General features: G+C 41.6%; 1 protein-coding gene across 1 annotated transcript in view; it reads left to right on the top strand.

The window, feature by feature from the left end:
* LOC126267237 (leishmanolysin-like peptidase) overlaps positions 1-12732 on the top strand; it is a 516519-nt gene that overhangs the window by 445569 nt on the left and 58218 nt on the right. Inside the window, exon 4 of the mRNA XM_049972220.1 lies at positions 10268-10350. Within this exon, the coding sequence (XP_049828177.1) occupies positions 10268-10350 (83 nt within the window). The remainder of the gene's footprint in view (positions 1-10267; positions 10351-12732) is intronic.

Below are 12732 nucleotides of genomic sequence, written 5' to 3'. Positions count from 1 at the left end.
TAGTTGTGGTACGAGGTACCCTCCGCCACGCACCGTATGGTGGATTGCGGAGTATGTATTAGATGTAGACCGTAACACGGTCAGATGAGTGCCGATTTCAGTTGGTAAGAGTTGACAGTACAGTTAAAGTGTGGCGCACACCCCACAAAGCCAATGGCCCAAGTTGTGAACAAGGCACTGTGCAAGCTGGTGGTGCCTCCATAATGGTGTGGGCTGTGTTTACAGGGAACGGAATGGACTGGATCTCATGGATGTTCGGCTACTTAGAGTTAATTTGCAGTCATTCATGGACGTCACTTTCCCAGACAACTACTGGCGTGAAGAAAATTCTAGACAGTTAGAGCGAATTGGTTGCGCTCCCTCCCCCCCTCACAGATCACCTGACATGAATCCCATCAAATATTCGTGGAAGATAATCTAGAGCTCAGTTTGAGCACAAAATCCTGCACTGACAACACTGTCGCAACTAAGGACGGCTATAGAGGCAGCGTGGCTCAGTATTTCTGCGAGGGACTTCCAACAGTCGTTGAGTCCACGCCGTGTCGAGTTGCTACACTGCGCGGAGCAAAAGGAAGTCCGACACGATATTAGGAAATATCGTATGACTTTCTGTCACCTCGTTGTTTGTTGAACGGTAGAGGCGATTACTTGCAGGAACTGACAGTTATTCGTGATTTACCGCCCAACTGATCTGCTGCTTTTTGTCTGAACACAATACACCGCTGGTCATTTCGATTTTACCATTCATACGTACTTTATGACTCGATAAAATTCCCGGCGGACGATAGTAACTCCAATGAACTGCCTCTTAACCGAGGGACTGGTGATCTCGCTATTAAAATTGCAACTGCATGAAGACAGCATGAGATAAGTCATATCGGCATGAATCGTACCACATGCTTAGAACCGTAAATGATAAGCGTTTCAGTGTGACCAACGAGGCAGACAAGAAGAGAACTATCTACATTCTTGGTGAGGAAAGGTTACACAGGCGATTTCTCACTCACGAGGAACCCTTTGACTGCGAGGTCGCAAGTTCAGTCTTTAGTAAGCCTCATTTGAAAGTGTCCTGGTAGCAGTTACGACGGGCAAAATAATAGCTGCTAACCACTCACCGTGTGCATCAGGAGCGCGGCAGAAAATGTGTCCACGAGGCGCAGAGTTCAACCTCCTATGAGATGTATATAGCACACTTCACAAAATGGACATCGTCGGCCTTCAAGAAATGTTCGAAACAAACTGTTACCCTGCACCATTAACATCGAATGAAAAATTGCGCGCCACAGTGATAATAAAGGTTCGCGCCATCAACATCTAAGGCGAACTGCTTGGGAGTAGCAAACCGTGTGGCACGTTCCGGTAAGTATCCACTCATAAAGAATGCATATAGAATGATACTGGTGTAACGGGTGATGAGAACTGATCGAATGCGAAACAGCCTGTGGTGGAGCTCATTGTGAAACTGGCTGTCCTTTAAGGTGGAGCTGCACATAATGCGACAATATGTTTTACAGCCAAGGGAAAAAAAAAGAGACTGTATCTGCCCAGTGGCTCCAGGTGGTGTGAGCTGCAATTTCGCACACTTTTCAGGAGGGACAGTTTGCTCTAAAGGAGTATGATTTTTATACGCCGAACAGGAATGGAGCAAGTTATTTTGACCAGCTATTGCCAAAAAGCACTGTGTGCTCGTGCCGTAATTGTAGTTCTGTTACGCCCATTTTCCCACTCTTCCTTGCTCACACGAGAAAGAATCGTACGCGGCAAAGCACCTCCGACTTCTCGCAGCACAGTAAATAGCTTTCCAGCCAATTTACCATCCAGATTAACAGTCGGCATAATTCTATGCGAATGCGTAAGGCATTGATGTTAGTTGATCTTCATACTACTCTCTTCGTACCTCCTACCTTTCAGGAGTGCTGGTTCTGCAAGGTTCGCAGGAGAGTTTCTGTAAAGTTTGGAAGGTAGGAGACGAGGTACTGGCAGAAGTGAAGCTGTGAGGACGGGCCGTGGGTCGTGCTTGGCTAGCTCAGTTGGTAGCCGGCACGGTAGCTCAGCGTGTTCGGTGAGAGGGCTGCGTGCTCTCTGCAATAAAAAACTGAGTCAAGGAACCAATGATCAATTTGAACGGATGTCTTGTGACATCCGCTCCGACCAAACGCAACGAACTATATCGATGAAAGCGAGTAAAAAAAAAAAAGTTGGTGGAGCACTTGCCCGCGAAAGGCAAAGGCCCCGAGTTCGAGTCTCGGTCCGGCATACAGTTTTAATCTGCAAGGAAGTTTCATATCAGCGCACACTCCGCTGTAGAGTGAAAATCTCATTCTGTTAATGAATTGTTTTTCGATCTTAGAAACAACTCAAATTGTAAATATATGTAATTACAGATCACTGATGATGCTTCACCTCAATAAAGCGAAACGCGTCTGGTGAGAAAAACATGCATTTTCTTGTAGGTGTAACGACGGAATGAAAATACCCTGCCGGCCGTTGTGGCCGAGCGGTTCTAGGCCTTTCAGTCCCGAACCGCGCTACTGCTACAGTCGCAGGTCGAATCCTGCCTCAGGCATGGATGTGTGTGATGTCCTTAGTTTAGTTAGATTTAAGTAGTTCTAAGTCAATGGGACTGATGACGTCAGATGTTAAGTCCCGTAGCGCTTGGAGCCATTTGAACCATTTGAAAATACCCTGAGGAATTGTAAAGCAACTGCAGACAGTATGGCCACACAAATGCAGAATACCGTTGACCAGTTTCATTTCATCCTCCACTGCTATTTCTCAGACCTTTTGCAGGTGGTCTGGATGTAGCTCTTGTCCACAGACAACTCGCCTCGCATAAGCGTGAGATATGCTCAATACTTGCTCCAGTTGGCGAATGTTGGTGCAGAGTTCCTCCTCAATGTTTCAAAACGTACTCTTTTTAAGGCAACCATTCATCGAAGCATCGATGGAGGGTCTCCGTTTCTGACACCCACTACCAAACATAGGTGCAAAGCAATTGATACAGTACTCAGAAGCAGTGGTTAGTCTGTATAACTTTAGGTGCCAGAATGCACCTCTTCAGCCATCATACAATTGTCCCCCACCCCCAAGCGTCCTGCCCCCAGCCACAAAAAATCACAAGTTCCGATTTTTGTGATAAAGCTTACAGCCAGAAATCGTTTTTCATGAAATACTGTTTTACATATGAAATACTGTTTTACACACACACACACACACACACACACACACACACACACACACACACACACACAAACTACCTCGCCCCCAATCGGCTGGTGAAGCATTTTATTTTATTTTGACTACCTGTTTCGGTATTCCACTATGCCAAGGCTGTTGGTGAATTTCATTGATAAAAAATATTATAGTCATGTCGCCATTTAATACCCCTCAACACCGACTTAGCAAATGCCATGGAATAGTGGGGCACAGATGTGTGTTGTATATGCAGCACACGCCTCCCTGTGCCAACTGCAGGTGTATGGGAGAGCTTCTGAGAAGTGGTTGTGAAGTGATTTGTGTAAGATGCAATGTCTTTGTGAGAGCCGAAGCGTTCGAACAGGTTATGGTGGTCGGTGCCCGACGGATGGGAATTTCTATTTCGGCAGTGGTCCAGGGGATATCGTGAATGGTTGATACGGGGTGTCACAGTCCACAGCGAACGAGCTACAGGGCGTCCAGCCTCCCTCGATGACCGCGACCGTCGCCATCTGAGGTGTATCGTCAATAGTGACCGAAGGGCGAAATCGCAACAAATCACGGTTCCACTCAACACAGGACATCTCCCGGTAGGCATGGTTTCGTGGAGCATGGCAGCCGGCGACGCACCCGCCTGCCACTGCGAACCCTGCATCATCAGGCACAACAGTTTACGTTTGTCACCAGTCGCCAGGGATGGACACTAGAACAACGGTGTAGCGTCATATGGTCGGACATATCACTGTTCCAAGTGCACCGTCCCAATGGGAGGAATCGTGTGTGGCGCAAACCACATGAAGCGATGGATGATCTTCCAAGAAGGTAACGCGCTGCATTTTCCGAGAGTCCTTTGTTACCATAAATGTGTTTTTGTGTTGTGCACCTCCCCACTTCCAGGCGATGAACCCGAACCGCCCACCACCATAAACCCGACCTAGTCGGTTGCAACAAAAACGGCAAATAAATCCGCTTCCACTGTCACCCTAGCAACAAAGCAACAACGCAACAAAATCCATCACTCAACACGTATAGTGACCTGAGGCCACATAAAAATATAAAGTAAGTCATTGTAAAGTTGTATCAAAGCACTCCAATCACACAATTGTTAACCCATTCCTATCCCCTCTCAGGCCACGGGTACAAAGTACCTCTGTAATATACCATCAAAACTCAATTTCCACATTAAGTAAAATACTACTAGCTTATAAGTTAGGGTTAAGTAAAATAAAAACGAAATCACTTATTAAAATCAGTAACTAGGTAACTACTTATTTCTTGAAAAATTGTAATTAGTCTCTAAGTTAACAAAACAATTATATATTGCTAAATGCTATTTAAGAAAAACTGTAATTAGTATGTAGGTTAGCAATAAGTTCAAAATAAATAAAGAAAAGAAAAAGAAATACCCTCATCTCTGGCCCCAATAGAGCAATAAGCTCTCCAGCAGCCCATCCGCCTCCCTTTAGGAGCGGAAATGAACAGTATAAAAAAAGCAGTGAAGACAGTCAGCTCCTGACGATGGCGATGGAGGTAATCGTCGAAAGATGGAGATTTTATCCAGAACTGACGCGGCAAGAATACCGAGAATGTTTTACATATAAGTGCCGTCGCGAACAACTTCGTTCCCGCCACAAAGTATGACAGTACATGTAGAAAAGTGTGTAAAGCATAAAAGATGGTGTACATACAAACTAAAATTTTAGAACAACTCCAGATGGTAAATGTAGTTCCTAAATACGATTTTCAGTTCTGTCGAAGTCTTTTGTCAATTGCTGTGGATGTCCAATGATTTCTGTCTTTCCACATAATGTGATGCAGCAAGTATGCCATAAACAAGAAGTATATCAGTCATTTCGTTTGTTATATGCTGGTACATGTCGTAATACGGCCAACAGTTAGCGGTGGTGGTGCACAACACAAGAACACATTTATGGTAACAAAGGACTCTCTGAAAATGCAGCGCGTTGCCCACGAATGCTGTCAGTCATAGGCCATGAATCCATGTGACACTCCTGGCTCGTAGACTGCGTAACTACGTATCTGTCTTTGTTTCTTTGGCGCTTCAGTGTAAACAGGCAGAATACGGCGCTACGGTCGGCAACGCCTGTATAAAACAAGGGTCTGGCGAAGTTGTTAGATCGGTTACTGCTGCTACAGTGGCAGGTTACCAAGATTTAAGTGAGTTTGAACGTGGTGTTAGAGATGGCGCACGAGCGAACGATGACGTCACTTACACCCCATAGTCTATCACTATGTTCTATTTTTTCTTCTGCCAGTTGCTGATTCACGAATTCCCCCATTAATGGTTACAGATGCTTTTGTGTGCGATATGGCTTCCTATTGACTGGAGTAGTATTACCTGTGAGTGTATGAGGTTATGTAACTGGTAGACCATTTATACTAAACAAATCTATGAATTGTAATAGTAAAGCTTCCATCACGTGCTAATCACTCCTTGCAAATGATTAATTTTTTTGTGGAATGCAGATCCACTCACAGTTTAAAAGCAATCCTTTTCATCACGTGACCTATTAATATCTTCCTTATCCAGAACATCTAAAGTGACTAACTTTAAGCCCTTTGGCAGACTAAGCTCGTCCACGCCAAAATTATCTAGGCTATCAGGAACCGTGAACTCACCATTTATGTTACTAATATGTGCCACACTTCTGTGCCCAAAACAACTCATTTTATCCAATTTTTCATTACTCTAGAGGTTCTACCACACACAGTCCCTCTTGTAGTAAACTGTTGTCTACAAGAATCCAAACTAACTTCGCTGTACCTAATGGTAGGTTATCATGAGAACCAGTCACTTAGCATCCATGTTCGCAGTTAAGTTGGTGACACCTCTATGATTAGTGCATCTTGCGACTTTGCCTCGCTTCCAGTTGATCTTCCCAGTGGAAAGAAAGCTTCAGTGAGTGCAATTGCATACCGCAAAAGATCAATTTCAGTATAATGTTTATCAAGGAAGTACAGTCAGAGAATTGCAGAATACCCTTCATCAACATGTGGGAACACTCTAAGTTGCTCAATACTTTCATATACTCTTAGCTTCAATGCTAAAGTCTAGCAGTGTTGTCCATAATGACTTACTGTCATCGTCAGTTATCCTGTACAATCTGTACTGTGGAGACACGAGTCTCTTCTGCCTAAGAGGTCCAGTCTAACATGCGCATCAGAGTCTACTAAAAACTTAAGTTTCTTGCCCTGTATTAAGCCTAACAAGCAGCATTCTATGTCTGCATATGTCTGTGCAGTGTAACGTTCTACAGGGAATACTTTCTGGTGGGTGATGCATTCACATTTATGTTTAATAGATGGTCTTTCAGTTGCTGTTCTCCTTGTTTCCTGCTCCCCCATTCCCATGCCGTATGATCGACTAACCTACGCTTGTAGCACTCTGGATGATAACATTGCTTTTGCAGATAACTCTTATGTTCACATCTGTAACACTTCACTTTGGAGACAAAGACTCAACAATCATTGCGCCCTTTTGTAGCAATGTCGATTTCTTCGAACTGTGTGTCGATTGTAATGGCTACAGCAAGATCAGAAGGATTCTCACCACATCTTGGTGATTAAACTGTGGCTTTCACATCTTCAGCTTGGCACATATCTACAATGTCATCAGGCTGAAAGGTGTTATTCAGCAAGATTTGTGTGTTGGCGGGGCACCTTGCAGAGCTGTAAAAGTGACATTATGTTCCTTCCACTCTGAGGTCATCTTACTGAATTGGCAATTCAGACATCTTGCCCAAACGATGTGTGGCTATGGCCTCTGTTGTATACCAGAATACTTCAGTACCAGCTCTCCTTCCTTTTTCTGATACCAGTTGCGACATGGCACTCGAGTCTGTCTTGGTATGGCTCAGTACTGGCTGTGCAAAACCTTTAAAAAATTTTACAGGCACCCAGTTTATCTCTGTGCCACAACAGTGCACAATCTTACACTGTCAAATAACTATGCATTCGGGGTGCCTCACTTCGTCAGGCACTGTGGTAATGTGTACTTATGCTCTAAAAACACTAGTTATTTGAAATCTTTATTTTGCTTCAAATTCATCACAGTTGCAATAACAGTCATTTCTTCATAATGATTAGTTTTGGACAATCATTTCCATTTTCAAACTATGCCTTAGACGTAAGCATAATCATACAGTTCCCACTAATGTACATTTGAGTAACCAAATATGCATTATGCCTCACCATTAACCATTACACAGATAACCTCACATGAGCATATAATGTATTTTGGTTCTAGAAGCACAGTTTGCTGCAGTCGATAGGAAAGAATTCACGTTGTATGCTCGTACGAGGTTCACCATTTCCTGTGTGTGTATTTGTTAATAGTGAGGAATAATGCATATGTCATTACTCACACATACATTGATGGCACCTATATGGTTACACTTACGTCTAAGGCCGTGGTTTGAAAATGTATGTGTTAGTCCAAAATTAGTCACCACAAAGAAATGACTACTATTGCAACTGTGATGGATACTGAAGAAAAATAAATATTTTTAATAACCCAAGGTGCCCCATCAGGATGATGGAAATTCATAAAATTTTATTTGGTTTTGTTTCTACCATTTAATGTTTGATAATCCTTGGAAGAGAATTTTTCCAACAGTCATGATACACAGCACCTTCTTTGTTGAAGAAAGGAAAAGGAAGGAACGTTAGTGTTCAGTGTCTGTCAGTAACAGAATGATTAAGGCACAGAGCACAAGCTAAGATTAGGGAAGGCCATGTCCTTTTGAAGAGAACCATTCTAGCATTTACCTTAAGCAATTTAGGGAAACTATCAAAAACCTTCATGTAGATGCACTCCGTCTTCAGGTCACAAGTGGCCCATCAGGACTGCCGTATCATGCTCAGCTGAGGATGCAGATAGGAGAGGCGTGTGGACAGCACACCGCTCTCCCGGCCATTATGATGTTTTTTTTACCAGAGCCGCTACTATTTGGTTGAGTAGCTCCTAAATTGGTATCAAGAGATTAAGTGGCAACAGCGCATGGCGCGGCCCGGATGGTCACCCATCCAAGTGCCGGCCGTGCCCGACAGCACTTAACTTTGGTGATCTGACAGGAATCAGTGTATCCACTACAGCAAGCCCATTGCCTTCATGTAGATGACCAGACAGATATTTGAACTGCTGTCCATCTGAATGAGAGTGTAGCATTTTAATTACTCTGCCACATCACTTTGTGAAGAAAGGAAAATAACACAGCTACATGCCACCAAATGTATATTGTATGTAGACAACATTATCCCTTCACTCTAAGGCATCATAGGGACAAGTTTTTATCTTTTCTCTCTTGTGTGAATATGCTGAATATGAAGTGTACTGCTTTAGCAAAGCACACAAAGTTAATCTACCACCACTTTCATTGTACTGCTCTTCTGGTGAGAAGTAGTAAATACAAAAATCAGTTATGTAAAATCTGGGAGTACAGTAACGAGAGAGAGGGGGGGGGGGGATAAGGGAGGAACTGAAGGTCCTGGAGTGGAGAAAATATTTAAATATATGTTTCTGGAGCCTTTTCATCCTGCCAAAACCGACAGTTTTATGTACACACCATATTTGTCAATTAACAAAGCACTCAAGAGCAAGGAATTTGAAGACTTTATATCATGCAGTTGCCCCTGCTGTTCCTCTTTGTAAGAGACTTCTGTGCACTCACTGTGCAATGGGTCTCGTACTCCAAGGGTTGATTAACTGAAATCATCTAATTAACAATGGACTTAACATATGTTGAGTTACATCTGCATATGTACTTGACAGGTAAGTGTACTGTACATGGTGGATGGTACATTGTCTGCTAGCATTATATCCATGCTACCTATTCCATTCACTGACATTATGTGAAAAGATCTACTGTCTGTGTCTGTACAACGCCAAATTCAAATGTTCCTATTTTTTATCTTGGTAGTCATTACATTAGCTGTGCATGGACTTCTTCCATGGAACTTAGTTGGACATTTCTGTAATGCTTTAATTCTGACTAAATAAACCTGTGACAAAGTGCCTCTCTCTTCCCTAAACCTTCACTACTTTATCCCATAATCTAACTTGGTGTGGATTACATACTAATGAGCAATACTCAAGGGTGGATTGAAGGAGGTTGTTGCAAATGATGCTTTTCTCAGCTGAATCATTCTTCGTTGTGCTTCATCTGAAAAATCAAAGTCTCGCATGTGTCTTCCCAACATTTAGATTAATACGTTATTCCACATTAAATATCTTGTGACCGGTCTTTCTTGTTATGTGATTGTTGTTTTTGATTCTAGACATTATAAGAAATATTCCAGTTATTGACAATGTTATTAGGTAGTAAAATGTGTTCCGTGTAATTGCGAGTGGAACAGGAAAAGAAATGACTAGTAGAGTGATACATAGTACTCCTTGCCATGCACCATTTGGTGGCTTGTGGAGTATTTATGTAGATGTAGATGACTGCACAATAAGGGCTAATGTTTTTTTTTCTTTTTTTTGAGATTGCTCAGCAGGCAGCTGTTTTACCTCCATGAGCTTAGACAAGCAAACGTTTATTGATAGTAGATAATCTGTTTATAAGTCAAAGAATCGGAAACAATCAGTCATAGCCCTAAGGGAAAATGAAGATTTTCCCATTCCAAATCAGATCCTTAAATAGCAGGTCAGCTTTGCCACATGATAAAGTCTGCATTTCTTTTATTTAAGCAGTTTGTATTTTCTTTCTCAAAATTCTCTAAATACTTCATCTTTTTTACCTTTTTGTAAACTGTACTAAGAAGCAGCCTAAATATGCAAAGGCAGAATAATTTTGTATACTTCTTAATTCTAAATATAGTTCTGAATGGTGTACCTACATCTGTTTTTAATTCATTAATTTATTTTGAAATGTTTGTGCAACTATATTCATAATACCACAACTGTTAAGGGTGTTTGAAATAGAATAAGTATGAGCTTGGTTGTAATCAAACATCATGGTCTTGGGTTTTGATGACAAATTGTAGGTCACTATGCAGTTGTTCCGCCTGCTTCTGATTTTTGTTTTCTTAAACACATTTTATGTTTTTATAGGACACTGTGTTACCTGAGGCCATCCATTTTTGGGAGACAGCCCTAATGGTCCGAAAGACTGAAAATGTAATAAGACTAAACAGGTGAGTGTTTCACAGTATTTAGAGTGTGAAACAAATATTTAGACTTGTCATTTGCTGCAGTTTCCAAAACAATAACAAATAGTTAATATTTTAACAGTAATCTATGTTTCCACTGTTCCTATTGTGTTCCCCAGTCTGGCAGGGAATAAATAATGTAGCAGGTCAAGATTGTGGGGTGTCATAATCCCACTGTGATAGCCAACCAAAAAAGATTTGGTGAAAACAATGTTCTGCCATTTCCTCAGAAATAGTATGTGGATTCAAAATGCTCTGCATGTAGCTTTGTTTCTCAATAGGAGAAAAATAAGTCACATGAGAAAATAACACACATGAAGAGTGTATGACGTGCGCGTTGAGTGTTCTCAAGATAGATAACATCAGAGCATATCATTTTTTTTGCATGAAGCAGACAGTTGGCACTGTATTGCACATTGTATGTTTCGAAACAAGATACTCAAAATATAAGTTCACTAATGTTTGTAGAAATTGCAACTCATAGAAAGCCACGCTAAAAGGAATCCCAATTTGGAGGATGTGTAGAATAGTACACCAGTAATAAGTGAATAAGATTACAGAAAGATGGCCTGCATTTCAATTTAGCAGCACTGCCTCTTTTGTGACCAGAGAGGTCAGTGTTACATGAAGTTCATAGAGTGAAGATGGGCAAATTAGTGCAAGTATTACATGTCACAGTCAAAGGTTGACAGTGACACACAAGCTGTTGGGTTGGTTTTTAAATGCCTTAAGCTGAAATGAATGGAGGAAAAGTTTAGAACATGGGGCACTATACCCTTCAGGCAATTTCACTTGTCATGCTTGAATGGGAAAAGTACCAGCCACGTGTAGTAAAATAAGTATAAGCATTGTGGTATTCAGAGAAGTAAATTCCTTGCACATTCCATCTGAAACGGGCCAATTCAAGGGGCAGCATGGAGATTCAAAAGCACTCATCACCATACACTTCTTACCATACTTCTAGGGTGATTCTTACAGCTCAGAAGAGTATGTAACAGAGAACAGTAAATTTGCCTTTCATGCCCCAGTGAAACTGAATAACTTGATGCATCCTGTCAAAGATGATCTTAGTCTCAGGAAAAAGGCATTTATGAAAATTAGTGCCAGTGAGAGACATTATGTATTCCCCATGGGTGCCTCATGGCTCAAAACTGTTTTGATTATCACTTGTCACACGCTGGTTAAATGTATAAATATGTTTACCAAGTGAGGTGGCACAGTGGTTAGCACACTGGACTTGCATTCACGAATTCACGAGGACGATGGTTCAATCCCACATCCGGCCATCCTGATTTAAGGTTTTTTCATGATTTCTCTAAATTGTTCCTGGCTAATGCCGGGATGATTTCTTTGAAAGGGCATGGCTGACTTCTTACCCCGTCCTTCCCTAATCCAATGAGACCGATGACCCCACTGTTTGGTCTCCTCCCCCAACAACCACCCAACCATCAACCCAATAAATATACATTAGTCATACATTGCCTTAGTATATAGTATTATATTACATGTCAAAAGATTTTGGACATAATTACTTACTTCTGGTATTGACCTATAAAGGAAATGGTACGTATTTGCGTAATGGACAATCTTGTCAATGGTTTTTTGGATTCTAGTCTGGAACACTTGCATTCTACCACCAAAAATTATAAACTGTGTCCATCTAACAGCAAAGTGAAGCAATTTTTGCCTTGGATACTGGCTGCAGGCGTATGTGGCAGCAGGGTAAATGATTCTGCACTCTCTTGGAAACCCTCCTTCAGTGCTCTCAAAACTCTACCTGACATCTGGCTGAGAATAACACATTTATGACTTTCAGAAGTAATTCTGTAAGAAAAATATCACAGAATAAATAATGACAATTAGGCTTGGCAGCAGTCTAACATCAGTGAGGCTAGAGACCTGATGAAACATTGTGGAAATGTTATAACACAGTCTGGAAGCAGACCTGAGAGCTATATTTTAAATGTTATGTTTTCTTGTGTCCTGTTCTCTGTGGGGAGAATGGGGGGGAAACATTAGCATCAGCATTTTGAGGCACTTCAATTGTTTTTATATTTGTTACACTGAGTTAAAATCAAGTGAACTGAGAGGAAAGTTTCATTATTGAGCAAGTATAACAGATTTACAAATAGTGGTCTTTCAAGTGAATTATGTTTTTTTCAAACTATATCATGCTCTGTTTAGAGTGTGTAGAGGAGGAACAACAAAATCAGCATCCTCTTATATTCTCTTGCAACTACAGATTCAATGTAGGCTGCTTTCCAGAAATCCCTGTGCACATACTGATGAATGTAGAGTTTGATGGAATAGTGTCCATCTCTAAGGCTACATTCCATACATAATGTCACCAGAAGTGTCATTGTAGTT

Source organism: Schistocerca gregaria, chromosome 4 (genome assembly GCF_023897955.1).
Source record: "Schistocerca gregaria isolate iqSchGreg1 chromosome 4, iqSchGreg1.2, whole genome shotgun sequence".
In the NCBI taxonomy this organism is placed as follows: domain Eukaryota; kingdom Metazoa; phylum Arthropoda; class Insecta; order Orthoptera; family Acrididae; genus Schistocerca; species Schistocerca gregaria.
This window is presented reverse-complemented; position numbering and strand designations above follow the sequence as displayed.